This window comes from Hyaena hyaena, unplaced genomic scaffold (genome assembly GCF_003009895.1).
Source record: "Hyaena hyaena isolate Hyena2069 unplaced genomic scaffold, ASM300989v1 scaffold_337, whole genome shotgun sequence".
NCBI classification, from domain to species: domain Eukaryota; kingdom Metazoa; phylum Chordata; class Mammalia; order Carnivora; family Hyaenidae; genus Hyaena; species Hyaena hyaena.
Genome location: NW_024080966.1, coordinates 1,335,181 through 1,362,059, shown reverse-complemented (window position 1 = coordinate 1,362,059; position 26,879 = coordinate 1,335,181). Strand labels below are relative to the sequence as shown.

General features: G+C 48.0%; 1 protein-coding gene across 3 annotated transcripts in view; it reads right to left on the bottom strand.

The window, feature by feature from the left end:
* Positions 1-26,879, bottom strand: part of CACNA1E (calcium voltage-gated channel subunit alpha1 E) — a 313,512-nt gene that overhangs the window by 43,784 nt on the left and 242,849 nt on the right. For 2 of the 3 annotated variants that reach the window (XM_039249319.1, XM_039249320.1), the window contains exons 19-30: positions 26,284-26,340; positions 24,505-25,152; positions 23,763-24,076; positions 21,071-21,230; positions 19,806-19,935; positions 19,037-19,096; positions 18,054-18,160; positions 7,002-7,013; positions 5,243-5,339; positions 2,300-2,460; positions 1,647-1,784; positions 595-796 (exon numbers count right to left, since the gene is read on the bottom strand). In XM_039249319.1, the coding sequence (XP_039105250.1) occupies positions 595-796; positions 1,647-1,784; positions 2,300-2,460; positions 5,243-5,339; positions 7,002-7,013; positions 18,054-18,160; positions 19,037-19,096; positions 19,806-19,935; positions 21,071-21,230; positions 23,763-24,076; positions 24,505-25,152; positions 26,284-26,340 (2,086 nt within the window). The remainder of the gene's footprint in view (positions 1-594; positions 797-1,646; positions 1,785-2,299; positions 2,461-5,242; positions 5,340-7,001; positions 7,014-18,053; positions 18,161-19,036; positions 19,097-19,805; positions 19,936-21,070; positions 21,231-23,762; positions 24,077-24,504; positions 25,153-26,283; positions 26,341-26,879) is intronic. The other variant, XM_039249321.1, reaches the window with a different exon arrangement.

Here is a 26,879-nt window from a genome sequence, read left to right as displayed (position 1 = left end):
TGTGGTTACTAATAATGTCCTTTTACACAGCCTGTGGCTGAGGTGATTAGGCAGGAAGCCTTACCTGATGCTCTCCATCAGAAGTAAAAATCTATCTCCCTATGCATTCCCAGAGCACTTTATTTGTATTTCTCTCATAGTCTCGAACATTCTCAGGTTCCATTCCATTACAAAAATAATGAACCCTATAATGTGCCAGAACTATGCTTGTTACTAGAAAAGCAGCAATAAGCAAACCATATCCCCTATTCTTATAGCAAATACATGCCACAGAGGGACAGAGCCAGATAAGCAAATGTCTTAATGTGGTAATTTTGGCACACATCTTTTACCACCACTTCTAGACTATTCGGTGCATAAGGATAAGGACTACATCTTAAACCTTCCAGTTCTCTGTGCCTCATGCCTAAGTCTTAAAAGAGCTGCTTCTTAAAAAAAAAAGTTTACTTAGTGACTGAATAATTAATTTTTCCCATCTTCTCTCTGTCCTTTTTTATAAAGTCAAGAGCATTCAGTCTCCCTTCCTACCACTGCTGTTCCAAGAGCCCTTTCTGGAGCTCCTGCTGTCCCATGCTCTAGACCACTTGTTTTTACCTCGTTCTTCTCCAGGCTGCACTCCTCCATCATCTTGTCCCCTTGCTCCTGGAAGGTGATGATGATGAGAGCCACAAAGATATTGACAAAGAAGAAAGGGAAGACCACAAAGTAGACCACGTAAAAGATGGACATCTCCATGCGGTTGCTGCGGCTTGGTCCTCGGTCTTCCTCTGTCACATCGACAGAATGCTGTAAGACTCTGTAGGGACAGAATGAGGGGGCTTGGATGATGGATGGCAATCTTGGCAGTGGCTCTGACTTAATGGCTTCATTAGGAGATGTGCCACCTATTATATTTTCTTATGTGACTTCCTTGACTTTGCAGATCCACCATTTTTAGGATCCATAGTCAAGTTGGTGAAGATCCAGTAACCTCCCCCCCACCTCCCCAATCCATTGCTTTTTCTAGGCCCTGTTCCATTATGCATCCAACTGGTAAGCAACAGAGTGACATTATTTTATAGCTTAGGTTGTCATATTCAATACTAAGAGACCCCTGGATTTCCATTTGGGGTATTGCCAATAGAGTATGCTGCCACCAGAAAGTAGGGTCTTAGTAATTGCCAAGCCTCTGAAAAATCAGCCATCAGCAGCCTAAGAAACTGCATTCTGTTGTCTTCTTCATAGAGGTGTGATCGCATAAAGTGTCTCTGAATTCTGCCACCTCATTCTTAACCCTCAATCCCATGGTTAAGGGCCAACATGGAAGATAAATGTATCTAAAACAGTCCCCAGGTATTCTTTTAAGGGGTGGAGAGCTGTGCAAAACTCATCTGTTCTACATGAGTCAGATGACTCCCCTCAACTCAATAATTGGCTAAAACAAGAAGAGTTTCAAATATTTCTGACTTTGTTATCGCCCTCTTGATTTTTGCTTTAAGTTTTTTCATTTTTCCTCTCTTCCACCTCTCACCCACTCATAACCACTTACTTTCCCTGGTATTAATAACAAAGGGCTAGCCTTGTTCATCTTGAATAAGCTTCTCAAGGCACCATGTGGTTCTATTCCAGCTCACAGACAAGCATGCCAACTCAAACCCATCACTCACTGAGGCCATCCTTCCCCTGTGGAGACAGTGAAGAGGGTCAGCAGGGCCCAGATAATGTTGTCGTAGTGGAATTCGTGGCGCTTCCATTCCCGGCCTTTCACCTCCATCTTGTTTTTCTCATGATCTACATAGTTGCCTCTAAAACCAGAGTACAAATGAAATAGGGCCTCTTCACTATAGCTCATGGGGGAGTCAGGAAACTCTACAAACTTCAGTCATGTGGCTAAGTAATAATCAGGATACAAATGCAAGGAGGAAAGCAGTGTATTATTAAAGGCAGTCTATCATTGCAGAATAAAAGTGGCATTTGGTGCCCAGTAGACATGGAAGATGAAATCCTAATTCTTTTACTAGTCACTGTGTAACCTTGAGCAGTCTAAACTTTCTGAGCCTCAGCTTCCACATCTAGAATATGTAAATGAAACCTATCTCAAAAGGTCATTGTAAAGATGTAAAATGAAAAACTGTATGTAAAATGCCATGTACCATGTGTGACACAAAAGTTTAGCAGTTCCCTAGTTTGCCTTTTTTTCCAAAATAAAAAATAAGAGATGGGTAAGAGAGAAAGAGAAGGCCTATCTGTGGAGGGTCATGTGGGCACCACTGGATCATACTTTCACAGGAAGTGAGTGGCGTGTGCTGGGTGCACTTACATGCACTCCTTCTCTGTGTCCTTGGAACTGTCCGTGCAATAAAAGAACTTTCCCTTGAAGAGCTGAACCGCGATGACAGCAAAGATGAACATGAAGAGCTTGTAGACAATGAGGATGTTGAATACATTCTTCAAGGAAGTCACCACACAGTCAAAGACAGCCTGCAAAGAGAAGTAAAGAGCACTGTGAGTCCCTGGAATGGCCTGTGCATTTGTCTAGCATGGAGTTGGGGCCACATCACCACCAGACAGCCCCACTGAGAAAGTGCCCCAGGAGACATTACCTTACTAAGAAGTGACACTCATGGGATTTGGAGCTGGCTTCCAAGCTGGTCATGACTGCAAGGACCTACCACTTGGAAGGTGCTCTGAATCTGAAAGTAAACCCCAAAGCAGTACAGGCCAAAAGGCACCAGGTGGTGGTGGAAGTCCTTTGTGGGATCCCAAGAGGCATACTCCAGTCACCGGGAGGGACAGAAATCTACTGCAGAAAGGGATCTCTGAGAGCATTTAGCCCATTTTAGCCATTAAATGGCTTGTCCCTAACCTTACATCTATTTGGTGACCTTCTTAGATTTGGTTTATATATTGCATGTGTATTGTTTTCTCTTTACCTTTCTAAATAGATCAGAGAGCGCAGTAAATTACCACCTTTATTTTAATGATATTTTGAATTAATTCATACATTTGATCAAGATAGGTTCAACACTTCACACATAAATGTTCTCTAGCTTAAAGCTGACTGTATTGGGGATGAGATTCAACAGGTGATGTGGGAAGGGACGGAGAGCCACCTTCCCATAGAGAAGGGTGGACTGGGTGGACAGACTCAGACTGGCACTTCAGTCACAAGCCACGGATGTCGTTCTGCAGAATCCATTCTAGGCCCTGAGCTGTGAGGAGTTACACAGGAATTTGACACATTTCAAGCCATTTTTAGGTTATTTTCTAGGTTTTTAGGTTTAGCTCACTGGAGAGTCGAGCCCCATAGTGGCACTGCATTTGTGCGGTTGCCACATTTGTACAGTTGTTTCTTCACGGTGCTGGGTGAATATCACCAGTTTAATTAGTTCAACACTGCAGGGAATGTGAGCGGCACGCAGCCTTGTAGAATCATCAGAGCCACCTACACTTCCCCCAGGTGATGGAGCTGCAGAGAGAGTGAGAAGCCAGCACTTCCTAATTAAGTGGAATTAACCAAGGCTGGGGTTGCATTCTCCAGCCTATTAACTAATCTCATTATGCAGTCTGTGATCTCCTTAGGACCCCAGCATAGCTCAGAAGAGAGGAGACCACTCTGGGCTGCAGCTAACAACATTGGTTACAGCCCCAGGCCCTGGCAATATTGTTGGGGTGGAGCAGAAAGGAATGAATATTTACGGGCATGGACTGAGGCCTGGTACAATGCTGGGCCTATTACCAGGTACAAGGTTGTAGTGAACGGTGTGTATAGCACCTGAAGACCATGCTCGGGCCTGGTGCGGGGGCTCACTCGGCTGGCCACGTGGCCTGTGCATCTATGAGTGGACCTCAGGGCTGTGAACCAGGCCTTCTCCCTCATGGTGGCTAACTCTCACAGGAACTCAGGAGGAAAAACTCTTCCCCATTAACAAAAACTCTTCAGCTTCCATTAACAGCAGTGTATGTGAGGGGGGAGGAGGGTTCAATGTGTTAGCAAACTGGACTTGAATGATAAAGCGTACACTGAGGGCAGGAAGGCTCAGCCAGGGAAGGAGCCCCAGGAGGGTTGAGCAGGGAGGACACGGGTTAGAAAGGACGAGAATCAAGGTAGTATACCTATGATGCAGCCCCTCTAGAAAACAGTGTGGTGGTTCCTCAAAAAATTAACAATAGAACTCTCCTATGACCCAGCAATAGCACTGCTAGGAATTTACCCAAGGGATACAGGGGTGCTGATGCACAGGGGCACATGTACCCCAATGTTCATAGCAGCACTTTCCAAGACAGCCAAATCATGGAAAGAGCCTAAATGTCCACCAACTGATGAATGGATCAAGAAGATGTGGTTTATCTATCTATACAATGGAATACTACATGGCGATGAGAAAGAATGAAGTCTGGCCATTTGTAGCAACGTGGATGGAACTGGAGGGTATTTAAGTGAAATAAGTCAGGCAGAGAAGGACAGATACCATATGTTTTCACTCATATGGGGAACAGGAGAAACTTAATAGAAGACCATAGGGGAGGGGAAGGGGAAAAAATAGTTAAGGAGAGGGAAGGAGGCAACCATAAAAGACTCTTAAATACTGAGAACAAATTGAGGGTTGATGGGGGGTGGGGGAGAGGGGAAAATGGGTGATGGGCATGGAGGAAGGCACTTGTTGGGATGAGTACTGGGTGTTATATGGAAACCAACTTGACAATAAACTATATTTAAAAAAAAAAACGTAATATACCTATAAAAGTGCAGGTCCTGGCAACAGGGAGAATTCATGTTAGCTCACTTCCCCATGCTCTGCTTCTGCCAAAAATGACTGTTCTTGGGTGAGTTACTGACCTATCTGTGCCTTAAAAATATGAAGGGGCAGGGCTAGAAAATCCTTTCCTTTTCTGGAATTATCCATCCCTGGTTACTCAACATGACCTAGCATTCAGTCCACCACATAGACAGAGGACTCCTGCTGCTTCCGTTTTGGTGTTCTGGGTCCACCTTAATGGCACAGGGTTCTTTCTGAGTGACATGTCACAGCCACAGTGTGTTTAAAATGCCACCTGGGTCTGGACTCAAGAGGCCAAAGCCCCCTTACAGATTTCTTGGCAGGTTGGTTATTTTTCTATGAAACAAAGACCTTTCACTCAGGTAGATGAAAGGACCCCAGTCCCTATGTGAGCAAAAGGAATATTCTCAGAAATAATTCTCTGAAAGCAGGCAGAACATGGCTAAAGACAAGATGGGAGAAGGGGACTCAGAAAACCTTACCTTGAGCTTGGGCAAGCGCTTGATGGTCTTCAGTGGCCTCAGAACTCGGAGCACCCTCAGAGATTTGATGGTCTTGATGTCCCGCCCCTTGTTAGTTCTGCAGGGAGAGGTCCCCAGGGATCAGAAGACAGGGGGACAAATGAAAGTGCATTCACACTACTGCATTAACAACAACAAGGTAAAAGCAGAGGCGGCGGGGGGGGGGGGCAGTTAGGCAAGAGACCAGATACTAGGTCAGAGTGGACTCCCTTCAGGAAGAGCCCACAAAACAGGCTCTGAGAAAAACTTCAATTCACTCCCCAGTTTGAACATACTCATGTGCACACGCACATTCATGTATATCCACACAGAGCACATGTGCACACACACATAGGCATCCATGTAGTAAGTATGATAATAAACACTTCCTCTCCCCAATGGCCAGAGTAATGCTGGTTATTAACACATCAGCAGAATGAGAATGGAGATAGATCGACTATGGAACGTGACTGGTAGGCCACTATGGATCCCCAAGGTGCCTGGTCTGGCTCTTCTTTAGTAGCAGGCTCTCAAATGACATTTGTTGACTGGGCTGGTAACCCCTGGTTAAACGCAAGTCTCTTCAGAGGACTTAACCTGGTCCTTTCTTCAGCTCTACATTTGCCGCCTCTGCAGAGCTCATTAGTTCAGGGGAGAGCAGGGTGAGGAAGGGCAGTAGGGACAGGACACCCCTGCTGGGTTGGCTGCCACTTCTAGAGAAAGCATGTCACGGAGGCTCCTTGCCAGGACTCTGGCTCACACTATCTGTGCGTGTGAGCAGTCCCTTCTCATCTGAGGTGCCTTATGCCTAGCACAGGCTGCGGAGAGCCATACAGTTGGAGAAGGCCCAAACTCCAATCCCTGCCCACCTTTATCCTTGCCCTAATGAGCCTCCCTATTCAGCTGCTTGGAAACGTTTGCTCCTAATAGGTAAAATACACTTCTCTTTTTGTTTTCAGGAATGAAATGAATAAATCAACCTGCATTTCTCCCTCCACCCTTCTTATCCCCTGAGATCTTTGCATTCAATTCACACAATTGCAATTTGTAAAAGACACAGATGGTGGGAAATGAGACTCTAAAGACTGAGCTCAGGATCTGGTGCCTTCCCCATGTTGGCCCAGAGTACCATTCCACCGACAGCTCAAGGAAAGGGGATCCAGAGCATCAGACAGGAACCACAAGGGCCTCTGCCTGCCTTTTACCCTGTCCTTCCTGCCCTTCTCTGCACCCCGCTGACAGGGAGATAAAAGATCATCTTCCACAGAAGGCAAGGTAGGAAGACATTTAGTAGAATTCAAGGAATGTTGGCTTTGCCCAGAATGTGAATTTAAAGACCCTCTTAACGGCTCTAGGCCATGGCCTGTAAGCCACTTTTATTCGATTTGAGCTCTGAATACACATCATCTAAAAATACTGCATTATAAGGTCTTTTGCATCCAGGGGTTTTGTATATTTTATAAACTCTTTCACTGCATTACATTCATGTATCTACCTACCTGAAAAAGGCAACTTCCAAGCCAAATACATACCTAAATCAATAAAAATGATCACTTTTCCAAGACGGTTGGCAACTCTGCACTTTTGTTCTCTTGGATGTCAATGAGAACTTACCACTCCTATAAACTCACCGCTCCTTTCTCAACGAGCTGGCTCCTTCCCTCCCCAACCATACTTGCAACCTCCTCCAAGCCCACTTCCCATACTCTTTACTTCAAAGAAAAGAGAGAACAATATTTACCCCAAGGCGTTCCTATGGAGGATCCAAGCAGAAAGCAGTTAAAAAAAAAAAAAAAAAAAGAAAAAGAGGAGGGGTGGAGAGAAGGAGACAGTCAGAAAACTTCAGGGAGGACAGGGAACCTTCCAGCGACAGGGAATTGGACAAGCACAGGCCCAGGAGCTCCCGCTTACAGCCTTGGCACTTTCAGAGTCCACACGCTTTGGGAAAGGAAGCGCCAGCGCACCATTTGCTCCACACCCACCTCTCCAACCTGGATAGGCAAAGGCCCTTTGCAAGTGTAGTGAAGCTGCCTCTAACCAGACGGCCTTCCCCATACTGCGCTTTATTTCATGGAGCCCAGTCCATTGATGTTTTCTAAATATAGTCTTTTATTTCCTTTGTAGTCTTCAAACAAACTATTTCCAGTGAATTTAGAAGAAACCAGGATAGAGGAATTATGCCTCTGCTCTGGGCCAGAAACTCTCTTGGGAAAGGCATTTTATGCCACAGTGGTGTATCTATGCTTATGAAGAAGTTCATTGGCAGTGGGGCACACAATCACTCTGTCAGGGATAGCATGAGCTCTCTCAAAAGCTGGATGCGTAACACCCTAAAACCACTTCAAAATATAGGGAAAGGCATTGTCTTTCAAGGTCCTGATGTCACACAGAGGGATGACTTTGAATAATTAAATGACCGACTGTCTATCATGAGCTTTTGCTGTGCTGCTTGAAGAAAAACTGTCCCAGCTCTATTTTGAGGCTTTCCAATAACAAAAAAAGGTGAGAGCATAAATATGAAATACTTAAGATAGAAATAACGAGAGCCAACTTTCTGAATGTTTATTCTTGGCTGGACTCTATGCTAGGAACTTTTAGTGCAACTCTTTAGTTAGAGCTTCTAATAACCTTAGGACATAGATATGACTATCCCCATTTTACAGACGTGATTCAGAGAGGTTAAGGAAGACCTCGCATGAGCAGGCAAGCTGGGCCTTCAAGCCAAGACTGTACGATGGTAGGAGCTCTTGCTCCGAACCAGTAAACCTCTACAGCAGGTTTTGGCTCCAGGCTCTGTCAAATAGCTCACCAAATTCTAGAGCTGGAAAAGGTCCCTGAAATACACTTAACTGTAAAGGAAATTGCATCCCCAGGAAAATGTGTCTTGCCTAAGATCACTAAATAAGTGAGCCACATTTCCACTGGTGAACCTGCCTGCAGCCATGTAGAAATGGCTAGAATTCAGGCTGTGGTTCTTAGTTGCTGGTTGCTCTAAAGGGTACTTTTCCTCCTTTCTTAATTTTTTTTAATGTTATCACAAGCCTATGTTACACCACTAAATGTCACAAGGACTTCTAATGATTATTTTACATTAATTTTCACTGGAATTGCCAAATTAATGGTTATTTGGGAATTAAACCCAAGGCGCTATAAATCTTCTGTCTCTCATGTGATACCCTCTGAGTGTTCAGAAGGCAAAGATAGTATCTTCCCAGGAGCTGTAACTGTGTCTTCTCATACACAAGCCTGGACTCGTGGTGGACTGGCCAAACACACCTTTATCCACTCATATAACAGCACTGATGTAGTCCTTAGTATATGCCAGGTATTCTTCTAGCTGTGGTATACCACTATAAGTAAAACAAATGAGGTCCCTAGCTTCTTGAAACTTACCAAGTCTAGTAAGGAGGAAAGACCTCAAGTAAACAAGCAAATATTAAGTATAATCGCAAGCTACATGCCATGCGAAAATGTAATCGCTTGATTGAAAATTTCACCAAAACAACTACATAGGTCACCTTCCTTTCCCCAGGCTATTCATAGTGAGGAAAAGCTTAGGGAGAACCTTCCATATCCCTAAAATGAGAGAACAGAGCAGGATCAATGGATGGGCAGGAGATTTAGAGTCACACACTCCAGGCTTTTACCTGTTGCTTAGCCTAGGTCCTCAACTCTGAGACCTTTACGTCCAGTAGCATCTGAACGGGTTGTCAGAGGTTCATACTCACAGATGCCCATTTTATGAAGGAAGGCCCCAAATTTCTTGCTCTTCCCACACAGCTGGATAAAGGACAGAATTTGTTCTCTATAATTAATTTTGCTCCAGGATCCTAGTAAAATATTCTGCTATGGAACAAAGAGCACCTCTGACCCATTGCTCGTGTGATGTGTGTGTCCCTTGTTTTGGACAATGGGGTTCCTTAATAGCACACTCTGATCTCAACAACTGACTGTAGCTGCCAATGTACAGTGGGGGAGGGGGGATACTTGTCCCCTCCTCCCACAAAGTTGAGCCAAGGATAGTAAGAAGACAGAGGCCCAAAGCAAAATAAAGATTAGTCATTGCCCTGCACATGGTTCAAACAGGAGAAGCCACTGAAAAGCTCTGATTTTGAGTGGTTGCAGAAAAGCACACTCGCTTCTCAGTTTTGTTAACATATGTTCAGCACCGATTTGAAAACTGCCATTTGAAATGAAAGGAATACCGGATAACAAAGCCACAGAATCCAGAAAAGTCTCAACAACTTAGCTCCAATATTAATTTTAACATTAATTAAAATATATCACAATTTACACATACACCAGGCTAAAGTACCTTTCCCAAATCCCTGCATACAAGAGTTATTTAAGGCATTATCGAAGTTAAGAAGATTGTCAGGGAAAGGTTTTATCAAACCAGAGGAAGCACCTCAAGCACTTTAATTGAGGCACATTATTTTTGAAATAATTCATGTGCTTTTTTACAAATTGTTTAAATATAATCATTTGATAACACTTTGTTAGTCTTTGTTACTTCATGTATAATCAGAATTTTTTTTTTACACTGCCTAGCTAATTAGTGAAATTGATTCTAATGTTAAAATCTGAGGATAATTTCACATGGTAGGATGTACTGGTCCCAATTTAATTGGGACTCATCTGAGCCACCCATTTTCCCATGTATTTCCTACTTATTTGGTTCCTGGCTGCTCTCCAGGAAAAAAAAAAGTCACATTTCTCTTATGTCTCATCAGTAAAAGATGAGACTTTTCCAGCTCAATTGTCAAGTTGCCCTCCAGATCTTTCATGTATAATCACTCATCATTCTCTGTAATCTCACTCTTCAACTTCCAGCCCCACCCCCCACCCTTTCTCAAAGGACACACTCTCCAATTTATTTCTGCAAGGAACCAACTCTTTCCATGGCGGGGGGGGGGGGGGGGGGGGGGGGGGGGGAGGGGAGACAGAGTAGGAATCTGAAGAGCTCTTCCTCCTCTAAGCGGAATGGCCTTCTGCCCTCCCTCATGAGTCTCCGAGAGAACAGCACAGGGAATCTGAAGGAAGCTCTCGCATTAGAGGAAGGACAGGCTTGCCGGAGTGTAAGGCGGGGAGAGGAGGTCACACTGTGAGGAGCCTTGAGCCTTGCTAAAGTATCTGGGACTATTATTTGGTTGGCAATAACAACTACCATTTAATATGCACTTGCTAAGTATTTGGCACTATATCAGACACTGAATATATTTTACCTTGTTTCTCACAAGACCAAAACACAGTTATTTTTAATTTCCACTATGGATGAGGAAACAGAAGTTCAGAGAGTTCTGCCTTATTAAGGCAGCTAATAATTCATAATGCTAGGATTCAGAACTAAGTCAGGCTCTGAAATCTATGCCCTTATTTGTGATGTTACAGTGTTTTTTCAGATGGGAATCACAGGGGGGGTTTACCAAAGAAGGAACAGCAAAAGAAACCAGCAGTTCCTGAGCTCAAATATTGAGCTATCTATCCTCTTGACCTTAATCAGTCTAGGGTCTCCAAGGGTTCACGGAAAGGAAAAGGTACAGATGGAGCAGCAAGATGGACAAGGTCAAGGATGCCCTTCTCCATCTGGTCTATACGTCTTGGCTCTAAGCAGAGACAGATGGGTCTGTAGGCTGAGGAGAGAGCCACACCAGGCCCACAAGTTGAGTTTACAGGGGTTAATGGCTTAGAAATAACTAGAAAAACAGAGGTAGAAGGGAGTTTAATGTAATAGAGGAAGCCCCTAAACTTGAAATAAAAAATACCAGTTGTTTAAGAACTGGTTTTGCAGCTAGTCAAAATGAGTCAAAGTAGTTAACAGTCTCCAGCGATCCATTTCTCAACTATAAAACTTTCAAGTGATAAATCAAAGATTGAAAGCACTTTAAAAATTCTAAAGACCCATGGAAATGAGAGTTTATCTCTTTGTGTTGGCAATGCTAGTCTCCAGAGAAAAAAGTCTAGAACCTGTAGGTAAGGCTAGTTCATCTATTTGTGTATTTTTCTTCTTCACCCATACCTCAGCACCACTTGGGGTCTCCCATGAGCCCTAAATCCTTTGTGACTCTGCCAGCTTTCTTTGCTCTGTGACCAGGGCACTAACTCTATGCTAAGTGGTTAGCACATACTACTTTCCTTCTTGCAAATGTACCTCAATGAGCCCCCCATTCACATTCATCATTCCCCTTGAAAACTTTCTCCTTTGCAAAATGCTGCACCATGCTCTAACTGGAAGGTCTAAGCTCTGAGAAGCAGTAGAAGACAGCAAAGCACCTTATTGTCTCCTAAAAGTTTTGTTATTCAGTCTGGGGAATGGTGACCTGTTTTGTCTTGCTTCTTAGTGTTCATATTCTAAGCATACTGGAGATCCCTCATGTGCTGATCTTCCAAGAAGGCCTTGGCACTGGCTGAAGTCCAGCCAATACATTCCCCTATGCTATGGCTCTGTAAGTGTGGATTAAGCAGATGGCTTGCAGGTCACATGATCTGAGTTGATCCTTTCCTAGTCCCATCATGAAATCTGTTCTGAGCTATTCTAAAACTTACTTTTAAATCTGGAGGGCACTGTGGTGGATTTCTACTAATCCTGCAGGATTGAGTTCTTCCTACATCTGTGAAGGCTTGCCTCACATGCAGGGTGGTTCTTGCATCTGAGGCTGGTTAGCTGAATTGTTGGCTACCACATGAATGGGGCTGTGTTCCCTGACTGGCCCATTTCATTTTGCTTGTTTATGTGGTCATAGGCTGAGGTTGCATTTATAATCAACCATCTCCCAAATCTGTGCTGGTTAATAAAGAGAATTGCTAGGGCATACACACCCATTGCCTGTGTATGATAAAGGTCTCCAAATGCACATCTCCCAGCAGCACCAGTGGTGTATATAACAGACAACGAATTTTCCAGTGTTTGTCAAAAAAGCATGCATGCTGGAGTTTAATGCCAAGAGCAGGTAGACTGAGAACTTATCTCTTTCTTTCAGGCACCTCCTCCATATGGCTCCTGCTCTCTCTCCTAATTCATCTCAAAACCCACTACCTATGTTTTCTCATATGTTTACTGATTTATTTTGAGAGGCAGTGAGAGCGAGAGAGAGAGGGAATAAGTGAGCGAGGGGCAGTAAGAGAGGGAGAGAGCAGGCTCTGTGCTGACAGTACAGAGGCTGATGCAAGGCTCAATCTCATGAACCATGAAATCATGACCCAAGCAAAATCAAGAGTTGGACACTCAACCGACTGAGCCACACAGGCACCCCCTAAAACCAATTTTTCAAGGCAGCTCAGGTGCAATGAAGCAGTAGGTGCCCCAAAAGTCCATGGCCGTTAATCACCTTTAGTGTCCCCGACTGGGCAGAAAGTCAGGGTAAGTCATTCTCGAGGTGACTCTTAAACCTGAAGTCTCAAGAAACATCCTTCTATCTGCTCACTGCTGGAAATTTCCAATTCCAGCTCAGCCAGCATCCTAAATCCACAGTTAATTGGCTACCTGATGGCTAAATTTAATTTCAATCCTTCATTTTCTTCCACAGAACAGTGGAACTGGATGACCTGTCTGGCTCAATGGTAAATGGGTCTTCTCTGCATGAAGCAGGACTCTGTCCACTCCTTTTCTTCCCCCACAAGATTAATGTGTAGTCATGGCTTCCTTTGGGAGACACCCCTCTCAGTTCCAGAAAAATAGGGGTTATCAAGAAAGAAGACACACAGCAAAGCTTGAGGTTTGAGGGGACTACCTCAGACATAGGCACACAGTGGGGGGGGGGGAGTGGAGGAGCCAGGTATAGGCTAAAACGTCTGTACTACTGTTACTACGCTGAGCGTAAGTGTATATGAGTATCTCAGTTCTGAATAGCCCCTCCTTTTGCAGAGCACACATTCATGTCTTTATAAATATGAAACGAGAACTGGGGTACCATATTCTGTGGCTCTTAAGGTCCCTTCTGAATCTAAAATTGTATCTGTGTGTTTCACTGAATGAATTCAGAACCCGCTCCACCACTGTGGCTGCATTCAGACCTTATCCATCTTAAAGACTAGGGCAGAGTGTCAAATGTCAGAAAAGCAACACACTTCAATGAAAAGAATGCAATAAAAGCTAATGTGGGAATTCTGGCTCTTTCTGGCATCAAGAGTCATATTGACTCATGCTTTTCCTTCCTGGCTAAGCACTGAATAATTAAAGGCCAAGTGTGGCTGTGATCCAGGTCCCCTGCGTGCCAGGGAGTCCTGACCTTACCTCATGCCCTGCGAGGATGGCAAACGGCAAGGGGAAGCTTTGGCCTCAGCCGCCAGAGAGCTTGCATGGCTCTGACTGATGTACAGGTCCCAGATGGGGGGTGGGGGAAGAGGTGGGAGCAGAATTGCTATTTTTTTTTTTTAATGTTTGTGTTGACAAGCCATTATAAGCTGTGAGTTTACTATTTAGAATCCGATCCAGGATAGCTCACCTGGTGACTTGACTTGAGCTAGTCTAGTCAAGTAACATGTTGTAGAATAAAGAGAATGAGGAGGGTGAGGGGCTTGGGTTGGAGTGCAGGATGTCCCAGTCCTTTCCTGCCTTTCTTCCTGAGATGCTGTCCCTGTCTACCTGCCTGTCCAAATCCCCCCACTCAACATTTAAGGTGTGAAACTTGAAGGCCAAGGGGCATCACCATTATTGTGCAAGGCTCATGAACTCACTCTGATGTGGTGGCCACATGACTTCCCTACAAGGCAGCTGACTCTAGCAGGACATCCCAAAGTGACAGAATGTGCCCGATGCGCAGATACCCCGAAATGCCAAGGCTGGAGCCATCTTTGTTTTCCCACCCAGGAGGCTGAGAAGCAGAAATGATGGCAACAGGGTGTGAGGGAACTGGGGAAAGCAGTTTCTGGTCCTTGGGTGTAACATAATTATCAAACAGAAGAATCCCTCTTTTTCAGATAGAAAAAGACAAAAAGGAAAGGTTTCATAGATCCAGTCACTCACCAGACTTCTCTTGAAACCTCAAAGAGGAAAAGGCACAGTCAGTACATTTATAGTTGGCAAACACTCTATGTCTCCATATGGCCCAGAAAGTGGGGTGTCGTGAGGGCAGTGCAATGAGGAGAAACATATCCAACCTCTGCCAGAACTCTGCCCACTTCCCTACACAGGTATCTGGCTGAAGGCAGGAGACCTGAGTGTTCTTATAAATGCTTTATAATGTAAAAGTGTACTGGGAAGAGCAGGAAAGGGGCCATATGAGTATCTTTCCGTTTATTTTCTCATCTCCCAGGATACCCACACTTAGAAAATAAATCCCCTTCCCCTCCTCCTCAAAAGTCATTAACAAAAGTTCCCAAACAGAATTTGCCAGGTTTACATTATAAAGAATCCCTTCACTTGATGTATGCAGCTATAGAGAAGAGAGAGTTCTCTTCTGCCACTACACAAACAGCATATATGCTTATAGAAAACATACATGAGGGCAGGTGCAGACCTCTGCAGAAGGGCTCAGGGGACCACGCAGCTTTCTTTGAGAATTCAGCTACAGGCCATTCCCTCCCCTCGGTTAGGGGTATTGCTCCTGGGACTTGGGTTGGGTTCTGAGAGGGTCTGGGGTGACAGTGCTGGAAGGGATGCCAAGTCACCTATGACTTCTGAGGCATCACACAAAGGTGTTACCATGGCAATCATCATTGGTTCTACTCAAACTGAACAATAATAGCCTGAGTAGAAGCCTCGGTAGGGCAAGGCTCAATTTCAAGGAGGAGAGAGAGAGAGGGCTAGTGAGGTCATCTGAATGGCGGACATTCCCAGAGGCAAACATATAGGTTGTAACAATGGAAGTTGTAACCACAAGGAGGGAGTCCTTGAAAAGTCTGCAGAATGTCCCCACATTTGGCTTCCTGTTGGTTTGAGCCTCCTGCCACAGCCCGGCAGAGCGCAACACAGGCTTCCTTCTGCTGTCTGCGCCGGGCCAGGCCCTCACTCTGCTGGCAGGTGGGGTCCTGGCCAACCCTACCAAAGTGATGGGAGAGCTGAATTCTCCAGTGCCCTTAATGAGGAAAGGGAGAGAAGAGAGTTAGGAAGCATGGCACATGAGCAAGAGAAAGCATTACCTGGACCTCAGCGAATGTGACAAAGGCCAGAGGACAGGGGTGTGAGCCTATTCCATGAGCAGGAGGAAGGGGAGAGGAAATGTGCATGGCCATCTTGGAAGGATGGTAACAAAAGAGAATGGATGGAGAAGGGTGAGCGAGTACCATTTACATTTCCAAGGAAATCAAGAAAAGGTTCAGGAAGTGACATCACTAAAAGCAAGTGATGGATCATAACTCTCAATCCATCACATAAGTGTGGACCCCAGAACCCAGGGGTTCTTGGGGTTCCCTGCACTGTACCTGGTCTGAGGGCCAACAGAAAGGCTTCAGTTCCGGGGCTGTTAGGGCTTTCCTGCCACCAGCACCAAAGCCACCACCGCCATGTTTTCAAAGGGTACAAAAAAAGAACAAGACAGGTGACAACCCTCCAGCCAACTGTCTTCGCTTTGGATATGAGAAGAGACAGCTGGACTGTGGAGCAGGCATGCAGAGGCTTCCTCTAAGATGCAATTCTTCTTTGCGGGCACCTACACACCTGGTATGTAAGCACAAAGTGTGTGTGTGTGTGTGTGTGTGTGTGTGTGTGTGTGTGTGTGTGTGTGTAAAACAAGTCTTGAAAACCAGTCTGTGTTCATCTTTAATGATTTGCACACATTATATATCAACACATACTTGGCTCCAATGTTTAGACTTCATGAGAGAATGGGAGGATAAGGAAGGGAATTAACATTTATTGATCATTTACACTGTGCCAGGCCCTATGCTAAGCACTCTATACACATTATTTTGACTTCATTTCAGAGATGAGAAGCTGAGGGTAAAAGGGTTGTTGTCTTGCTGTGTTGCTCTAGGACATGATGCAGGTAAACAGAGGGGCTGGGATTCAAAACGGGGCCTGCCTTTCTCCCACTCTGGCCTGCCCCACAATGGGCTCTGTTCTTCCTAAAGATGGGATGGATTCTTTGATATACTTCTCTCTCCTTGTCTTTCATTTCTTCAAAAAGACATAAACTACTTTATGGAGATCAAAATCAGAAAGAAGAACAATATGGTGACTAATGTATGCAAATGAATTGATAAAATGAAAAGGGAACTTGACCTTTTAGAAACTCAAGGGTGATATTTATCCCTAACCAAGTAAGTAGGCCTCCTTAAGAAAAAGGCTGACTTTAATGCTTCTTTCTAAGAAGGAGGAAGAGGAGCTGGGAGTCCTTTTGGTAGAGGCAGAGTTGCCTTGATTTTTACCGTGAGATGACAATTCATACAAGGTCCGGATGTTTAGGAAAATACCATGCTTTCTGAAATTTCCTTGGAAATGGCTCAGTCACGTCTACTATGAGTCTTTCCTGTTGTGAGAGATACAGGTGCTTCCATGTGACTCTAATAGGGGTTGCTACACTGGTGTACTGGGAGCCAAGGGACCCTGAAATTGTCCTGCAAGGTTAGCTCAGGGTCTTAAGCCACATTCAACCTGGCTCTCCTTTGGAGGGTCCCTCATGGCTGGGACAGCAATTCAAATAGCCCACTTCTAGGTTCTGGGAGATCTTGGATTCTTAGGACAGCTGGAGACCTTTCATCTCTCCCACAGAGAACTCCCTACCCTCAGCCACTTGGGGAATGTTCCTTCTTAAATCTCACCCCACCTCTTTCTCTGCCAGTGTAGACAGAAATGGAAGCTGATGGTATTTGGGGAGAAGAGGGGGGTGGATGACCCCTTTCTTGGACCTGGGAAGGTCAAACCTATGCAGGTACTTTGCCCTTTCCTCCTGCAGTTACTATCACTGACAGCAACTTCCAAATGTTTTCCTTCTGCCTCATCACAGTGTAGCCAGACTGGCTTAGAAGATTCGGCTCTTGAACTTGAAGAGTCTGGAGGGAAGCCTGCTGTACCACGGCTGCTCTGGCGATGGAACAAGGTACAGAGAGAGCCCAAAAGGCCGGTCATTCATCTCAGGGTACTCTACACATCAGATTAGGGAAAAGGCCCTGACACCACGTGTATTTCCCAGCTATACCCTGGAAGGTTAAGAGAGCCCCTTCCTTGGATTCCACAGGAGTGTCAGAATGTGGCTGAAAACCTGCTATAGCTGGATCAATGTTTGAAAAAAAAAAATCCCCAAATGTAATGAACATGGTTTAGTCACCTGAATGGTTTAAAACTTTTTCCTCAATGTGTTATCAAGGAGGTTCCTAAATCTTACATTCTGGAGTTAAACATATTAATATGGTTCTTATGTCCTAGAACTGTCTCTGGGGTATCCCTGCTCGTGAGCAGAGAATCTCCTCATGCTCAAGATTCTGTGATCCCCAACTTTGTTCTACCCTCTACATTCTTCTTTCAAGCTGATCCTTTATTTGACATAATTGAGAACTGAACGCTATGGAAGCTGTCCTGGGTCTCTCCCTGAGCCCCGGGAGGCACTGCCCACACGGGTGAGCACCTGCCCATGCTTCCTCATCTCCAAGAAAGGAAGTTCAGGGCCTCTGACTTCTCCTGAAGGACTTTCCCGGCTCCTCCTTCACCAGTGCTACCATTTAGAGCATGTGAGCTGAAGATAAAAGGCTCCTGGGAGGGCCAAAGAGGGCAACTGGGAAGCGGCTTTCCAGGGCAGCTCTCTTTGGCACTGCTGAGTGAACTGTTTCTCAGGCTGGCCTTGGAAAGGCCTCAGAATCAAAGTCTCAGGAAGAAGGGACAAAAGGGAATTGAATGAGAAGAAAGAGTTACACTTACGCCAAAGCAAAGGCCACCAATGCGCCAACCACCACCACAAAGTCCAGGATGTTCCAGAGGTCTCGGAAGTAGGACCCATCCTGCAGGATCAAGCCCTGGTCTATCATCTGAAGGAGAAAGACGTGAACAGCCAGCATGAGCCCACCAGTGTTGGCAATGCACCCTGAGCTCAGGGCTCCCAGTGACAATGCCCCTACTGCCATCATCTCTACAATCAACCCTACCCAAGGACCTGAAGAGCAAGTGGACATGTCCCACAAGCTCTCTCCACCTCAATGCCCCTACTGCCATCATCTCTACAATCAACCCTACCCAAGGACCTGAAGAGCAAGTGGACATGTCCCACAAGCTCTCTCCACCTCACTCTGAAGCCCAAGGCCCCTTGTCATAGCCACCAGGGTTCAACTGGTCTCCTTGGCTCTCACAGAACTCGGCCACATTCCTTCCTCCATTAGTGGCTTAGAGCACCAGGCATCACCACACCTGCACAGAGGGGGAGGCCCTGGGTAGGGGAGACTATGAACAAGAATAGAAATGTGGGGTGTTAGGGTGGTGGGAAACAGAATGGGGGGCAGTGAGTGCAGCTGGAACTACATGGTGTCCAAGAAGACTCATCCCTACCTGGCCCTTTGCCTTGGCGTATACCCAGGCGCAGACCGGGGAGCACACCGGGGAGGCGAGGACAGTCCCCACCCCTGTCTGCACTCCCACTGCCTGCCTGAGGGTGGGCCTGGCTCCCCCTTGGGCCGCACCCACAGGTCTTGCCCCAGTCTAAACAGATCCACGCAGACATGCTGTGCCGTAACGTCTTGCCAGGACAGACTTCATCAGAATTCCGAGGCCAGAGGAAACATGGCTTAAAGGCCCTACTGAGGGTCTGTCATTGGCTGGTAGGTGACAGCACCGAGGAAGGGCACCTTACTAAAGAAGCAGACACGTGACCCATCCAAACCCCAGACCAGCTTTTCTCTAGAGGCTTTTACCTTTATAACCATCTCAAAGGTGAACACTCCAGTGAAAACATAGTCAAAATACCTCAGGACCTGTAAGACACACGGTGAAAGGGAAGAGGCTCACGTGTGGGCACCAGGCTATACACACTCTGCCTGCCCACATGCATGCAGTCCTGCACCCCCACCCTGACTCGCCTCTACCTCAGGACAGGAGCTTGGGATCAGACCTGCCAGCTGGACACAGGAGGAGAGGAGCCACGTGTTACTGCTGGAGCCACATGACCTAGCGGTCAGTCCTTGGCTCTTCCCTCCCCTTGGCCAGAACTTAACTTCTTGGGTCTGAATGGCCCCACAAATATCTCCCTCAGGACCTGGAGTCCTTGTCAGTTCCAATCCTCCCAACCTCCCTCATACTCCCCAACATACACCCTTAGGACCTCCAGGAGATGTCTCAGCAACCTGGGGTAGAGCTGCTGCTCCCCAACTTCATGCACATCTCTGATGGCCCTACATGACCCTATAAGCCCTTGGGTGGCTGCAAAGACCTGCCCGGCTCTGGGTAGAATGGCCACTGCTGAAGCATAAAGGCACACAGTGTGGCCGCGGAGTGGGGACTGGAGAGAAGGGGCTGGTCTTGAAATGGGCCATACTTTGCCCTGAGGGACAGGAATGGGCCATTTCTTAACCCTTCTTCATTTCCCAGGAACCTTCCTTAATTCACCTTCAAAGCTGGGATGGGGAGGGGCTGGGGTGGGTACCAGGGTATTACGGAGGTTGCCAACGGCTCCCGTGCACCCACTTTGTTGCGCTCCGAGTTGGTCAGGACGGGGTCCTCAGCTGCCAGGGCAATGCTGCTGGCTGCGATCACCAGGAGAATGCACATCTCAAAGTAGCGCAGGTTCACAATGTAGTGGCAGGCCCTGCGAATCCTGTGGGGCAGGGAGCCCTATGAGCTGCCTCTGCTTCCCGCCCATCCCCTTCCCTTTCTCCCCACCCTCGTGCTCATCAGCCTCTTCCAGACAGCCAGGTCCTGGCCAGAGGAAGCCATGGGGAGAGCAATTTAATTTCTCAGGCACCACCCTTGATTTAAAGCTCCAGTGGGAGAAAGTAATCAGATTGGTGAGAGGCTGCGGTACGCAAGCCAAGATACATTATCCGTAGGCAGGGGAGCAGCCAGCATCAGACTACACGACTCGACATGGCTACATGGTACCCTCCATTGTATCCCAGTGTCTACTCCCCCACTGTACAGAAACTAGGGCACAGCAAGGAGTTCGTAAGAACCAAGAAACGTAAACACAGACCTTGATTCTAAGATTCCTGATGAGAGGAGCAACCGTTTTTCATGAGCCCCAGGTACTCTGAGTAATTATATTCTATAGATTGTATTCTGGACTCAGGCAACCCGACACACCTTCGTGCAAGTGCCTTCCCTCCCAGAGGCTTGCCTGAATACTGCCCATGTGGTCACTGAAAACCTTTTTGCCTTCCTAGCCTCAGAAGCTGGTCTGTGTGTACATCTTGCTCATTTCCAAGGCAAAAGGCAGCTCAGTCTAACCTTCCAGAACTTCTCTGCTACCTCCATCTCATGCCCCTACCTCTCCTTTGAAGAACATGCCCATTTCAAAATCCACATATAGGGCAGTGAGACCAATACTCTTAAACTCCAGTAGATGATCTTTTTATTCTAGGCTCCACACGCTCAGTTCTGTCCACCACTGAAGTACTTAGTGACGCATCCCAAATAGATTTCCTGCCTCCCACCCCAGCCCCCCACACAACCTACTGAACAATTTGAGGTAAAGGTCCTTTTCTCATGACACTGCTCACGCTTCTCTGTGTTAAGTTATTCTTTAGACTCAGCACAGAGCTCAGAGGCTATTCAATCTCATGACCGCTTCCACCTGTGAGCAGCCTGCATGTCTCAGATGTTTGGCCACAGTCCACTGAGAAGGATCAGGAGGTTGAGTGGACCCTCCTCTCTCCTCCTCATCACCCTGCCCTGGCTCTAACCCTGGCTGTTTACCCTGGCACCAAAGGGCGAGCGACGGGAGGGTGCCTTACGGGTTGGTGGTGCTGAAGATGAACATAGAGCTGTGGGGAACCATGGCTTTGCCCGTCTCACGCTTCTCCTTCTTTTGCTGCTGCTTCTCCAGCTCTTCTTCCTCCTCTTTGATCTCTGCCTCCTTCAAAGGACTGGCTTCTCCATCAGTCTTGTTGCTAACTGTAAAAGGAACATGTTGGAATCATCAGAAACCTCGCTGCGTGCGAGACTAGCGCCTGTTGTTTTCCACAGGGATGGGATAGAGAGGAGGGGAAGGGGTTATAGGAAAGCACCTAGCCAGGCACCCTGCAAACACTGGGTTGTTTGTGAGATTACACGGAGTTAAGCCCTTACTCTCCTCCTAGCCTGACCCTCACCCTACGCTTACATGATACAGTTTTGCCATACAAATAATAATCCTGTGGGGCGCCTGGGTGGCTTCGTCGGTTGAGCATCCAACTTCGGCTCAGGTCATGATCTCACGGTTCGTGAGTTCGAGCCCCGTGCTGAGCTCTGTGCTGACAGCTCAGAGCCTGGAGCCTGCTTCAGATTCTGTGTCTCCTTCTCTCTCTGCCCCTCCCCTGCTTGCACTCTCTCTTTCTCAAAAATAAACATACATTAAAAAAATAACAATAATCATGTTCCCAGGGTAACAGCATGACTGTTTCTGTTGTAAGGTTTACAGAGTTTACTTGTATCTAAAATCTAGATTCTTTGTCTATATTTACTTATTGAATTTTCATAACAATACCCCCTGAGAGGCATGTATTATGCCCATTATACAGATGGGAAAAGTGCAGGTCAGGGAATTCAAGTTATCTATCCTAAGTTCATACAGCTAGTTTCCAATTCCTTTATCCTTTCAAGGATATCACACTGAGATGGAAGATTTTAAGAAACCATTACTCTGTTTGTGGCTGACTTTCTGGCTGTGCTTTTTCCAGTCATGATTAATGCTGAAATGGGAATGCAATATTCATGCAAATATGGGACCAGGGCTGCCTTTCTGGCCTAGGAGGTTGAAGAAGTCAGAGACTGAGTGGAGCTCTTGGGCCACCAGCCTCAGTTTCCATATCAAGTTACAGTGTGGGTGAGTGGCAGACAGGCTGAAGCTGAGTGGGCAACGGACTCAGTCAAACTCCCCCACCGGTCTCTCTCAATGGCTGACTCTACCCTGGAGCCTTGTGCAAGCAGCAAAGCTCTGAAGCTCTGGCCCCTTCTGGGTCCTTCCAAAAGGTAAATGATCCAAGATCCCTCTGACAATATGCCCTTACCTATGACCAAGCCCATAGACTAGCCCCAGAACAGGAACAGAGGAAAGTCCAGCTTTCTTAATGTTTCTCATAAGAAAGTGTCCAAAAGATTGATTTATTAGAGCATAAAATTAAGCAGACACCACAGGAGGTTGTGAGTCTGACATCCTGAGACGCAGCCCAAGTCAACCCCAGGAACAGTAAACATGGGAGACTTCACTTTTTAAAGCAATACTGGCATTCTGAGTGTACTGAAAGTAAAGCAGTGGAGATGGAGTGGTAGAAGAAAGAAAAAACAGGAAGAGGGGACTGTACTATGAAAATAGAAATATATGGAAAAAATTAGGAAGGAAAAAAAGCAAGGGTAGAAAATCCTCTGGTCATAATTCAGCGGCCATGAAGCAGCAGTCAGGATTAATGCAGGAATGGAGGTGGGGGGAGGGTTAGGGAAGGGATGGGGTGAGGGTGAAGTTGGGGTGGGGGTGGGTTAGTACAGGGACAGAGATGGGGTTAGGGCAGGAAAAGGGGTGGGGTTGAAGTGAGGATAGGGCTGTGGTTGGATTAGGGCAGGGATGGGGTGAGGATAGGGCAGAGATAGGGGGTGGGGTTAGGGCAGAGATAGAGGGAGGGGTTAGGGCAGGGATGGGGTGGGGTTAGGGCAGAGATAGGGGGTGGGTTAGGTCAGAGATAGGGGGTGGGTTTAGGGCAGGGATGGGGTGGGGTTAAGTCAGAGATAGATAGGGGGTGGGGTTAGGGCAGAGAGGGGGAGGGGTTAGGGCAGGGATGGGGGTGGGGTTAGGGCAGAGATCAGGGCTAGGAGGAGGGCTTTTTGCGTTTCCTTTTGAGGACTAGAGTTTAACATCCATTGCCTGAGGAATCTATCAGAGAAACTGAGTACAGGCTTCGTGAAGAAAAGAGTAAATAAGAGTAATAAATTCATAAAATGTTAGTGCTGAAAAAGACCTTGAGATCACCCAATTCAGTGCTTCACTTCAGGGTTGACAAACTGAAGCCTCAGGAGAAACAGGTGTGTGGAAGCCACACACTAAGCAGCCTGGCCCATCTCCTGTTCCACACAGGTTCCCTAACTGGTTCGGTGACATGGCACCCTCGAGGTCCTGGTGAGTGCCATCAAGCGCTCACAGGATAAATCAAACAGCCCTGTATACACATCTGGGTGCAAAAGCACACGTGACCTCTCTGAAGTGTCTATGGTGGTCATAGGGGCCAAGACTTCAGGAAATTTTACAGATAAAACTAAAGATGGAGAAAATCCTAACTTCTTTTTCCTGCAAACCGAGACACAGATGCTGCTATTGTTTACTTGCTGAACAACGATTCCATCCTGCTGGTGGGGGGTTCCACGCAGCTTTACTGAGTGACTCCAGAGCCACAACTGTCCCCAGCCCTGGGGGGATGGGTGATGAGGGTGAAGGGAGACATGGACTTGTGTTCTCACTGTGAACCACAGTTGAGTCCATCAAGGGGCCCACATCGGGGATGGCGACGGTGACGCTGGTACTCTCGGTGGTGGCCTTGTCCGTGTTGGCTGTGACACAGGAGAGGTCGGGCTCACTGTGGCTGAGGGCCCGGCCCATGTCCAACTGCACGTGGCCCAGCAGAGCTTGCTCACTGCTGCCCTCTGGCTCCTGCTCCATCAGACCCGAGTCCTTCCCCATTTCCAGCTCTGGCTGCGGCTGCACTAGGGGTGTGTTGGCCTCGTCGAGGGCTCCTGCCAGCCCGGAGCCTCTGGGCACCATCAGACTACTGGTCCTGCGGAGACAGGAGGAGACGGCCGGCACTCAGCTCAGAAGAAGCTGTTCTAAAGTGGCCGGTGAGCCAGGCGAGAGGGACGGGTAGGGGAAGCCCAGGGAGCCTTGCTGGAGACCATGGCATCTGCCGCCTCTCACCCCCACCCACCCAGGCAGAGAGGAGCTAAGACCCGCAAGCGGCGTCCGTGCCCTATTCCCATCCATCCGTCTATGAGCCACGCCCAACAGGACATGCCTAGAAGAACAGACCCTGGGTTTCAGGGGGACAGAGCTCATCGTGTGTCATATTTACACGTACCTTATCAAGGGTGCATTAGTATCACTTCCATCTTATGAAAGGGAAAACTGAGGGCCAGGCAGGATCGTATTGGGGAATCCTTAGCACCTGGCGTGCTCTGGGCCTCCAGGACACTCCTGTGGCTAACTTACCTCCTTAAGTCTTGGCCTCTTTCTTCTTCCTGGATCGTGGGTTCCTTGCCCCCATGGCTGCCCCTGGGCTCACGATCCTTCTCCCCCTCGGTGGGCCCCCCTTCATCCAGACTCCGCTCCTGGCTGGCAGACCTGCTCCGGGAGGTGGAGGAGGGCTCCTTGCCTTCGGTCCTGACACGACGGTGCCGGCTGCGCCGCTGGCTCTGCCTGTGCCTGGCCCGGTCCTCGAAGGTCACCACAGTCTCCCCTCCCCCAGCCTCCTGCTGGGTCGAATCACAGTTCCCGTGACAGGGCCTGGCCAGCCATGGTGGCTCCCGTTTGCCCAGGGACAAGGGGCTCCTCTGGTTGTCCAAGGCACTCGACAGGTCCCGTCCGTCCCCCTTGAGGGACCCCCCGCGGCTGACGCGCTCCTCCTCACACTTCTCCAGGCCCAGGCCCAGGCCTTCAATGGGCCTGGGTCTCCGGTAGAGGCTGGGGTGGGCGTTGAGCGGATTGAGGGGGCTCAGCGGGTTGAGGGGGTTGAGGGGGTTCATTGGTGGGGCCTCCTCTTTGTTGAGGGCCTCCTGGCTGGACATCTGCATGTGCCTTCTCAGCTGGCTGGTGCGCTGCTCCCACACGGACATGTGGTGCCGGCGCCTCCGCTCCCTCCTGCCAAAGAGGAGAGGGTGAGGACTGTGGTCAGAAGCTGACAGCTGAAGGCCAGGGAGGGAGCCACAGGGGTGGAGACCAGCCCTCAGTAGCCGCGGGAAAGGGGCGGGACACATGGGGGGCAGCAAACGGGAGAGCCTAGGACCTGCAGACAGGAAGCACAGAAAGATGCAAGGAGCCGAGTGGGCCACGCACAAGTAGGTGGTTGGACCAGTGCCTCCTGCTGTGTGGGGCTTCCCGCTCTAATCCCTGCTCTGCAGTAGTCGAAGGGCAGGGTGGGGATCACCCAAGGACTGAGCCGCCAGAGCCTGCAGGAGAGGAGTTCGAAGGCTTACCAGGTTTTCACTCCCCTGTTCTCCTTTGCTCTCAGGGCATCAACCTATACCCACCCTGTGCTCTCCACTGGCCCCGAATTCAAGGTCAGAGATCTTTCTTCCTCCTGCCCTCCCTGTCCTTTGTCCCTCAGAGTACAGCCCGGGGGAGCACAGGCTGAAAAGCGCAATGGGGGGATACTGTTGGAGGATGGTAGGCAGCAGGCACCAGCAGACCCACGTAATCCTCACCCTCAGCAGATAAGAGTGCCGTGGGCCTCTTCCACAACAGCTAATAGAAGCCACAGGCTGTATGTGTAGAGACCACAGCAGCTCATTCTCCAGGCTGCTGCCGAACATTTCACGTGGCAGCAGGAACACGCAAACGTATGCACACAGGGGCGCGCACGGGAGTGGGCTCACACGGGCGGAAGGGTAGTCACCTACTCTTTCACTCACATGTGCCCACACGCATCCTCACTGAGGCCCACACGTGGCTGTACGCAACTGCCTACGTGCAAGGCACACCCGCCAACACGAATTACCCACACCAACGCGTGCCCACTCACAGGCCGCACAGAGGAGTGAACAACGCACAGGGTCACATACCTGAGAGACACACACTGAGATAAGCACACGTTGAAAGGCTCAGAGGATAGCGTCCACAGACCATGTGCACAGAACACGCGCACACGCCACGACACACACTGACATCCACACCCAGTGCCACTCTGTCCACTGTGGGGTGAGAACAAAGACACGGCATCCCTACACACACACACATAACCACTCACAAACACGCAGACCGGTACACACATACAGGTGGCTGCTGCGTGGCTCCCACATCGACATGTGGTGTCTTCTCCTTCTGTCTCTTCTGGGAAAGAAAAACGAACAGGTTCAGTTCACCCCAACCCCTAGGAACCACAAGCCCCACAGCCACCAGCCTATTTTCAGGAAGAGGCACAGAGTCCTCTACGTGCCCATACAGTCTCCACATGCCTGCTGCCCTCCGTGGGCTCCCGACCTTCAGTTTGCCAAGGGAGTGACCTTTGATTCTTACTCTGTGCAGACACGCACGTCCAGTGTTTGAAGCATACATGCAGAGACACAACGGATATGTCATTTCATAGAGTACATAGCTTCGGGTGCTCGGTCCACATGCCCCAGTGGCACTCACACTCGTACCTAAATACCCTTCAGAGGTCTTTTCTGGAAACTGTATAAACTTGGATGAAAGTTGTATTTCCCTCAGTCATTTCTAGTATGTTCAGTGGGTGTGACTCCACAACTCATCACTCAGATCACTGTCAAATGTGCAGGAACAAATGCTCTGCCAGGCACACCCTCAAAGCCACAAAGTAGCCCATGGCCAGAGGCAAGGTCACCACTCGAGCTGATGTTCATGTACTTCAA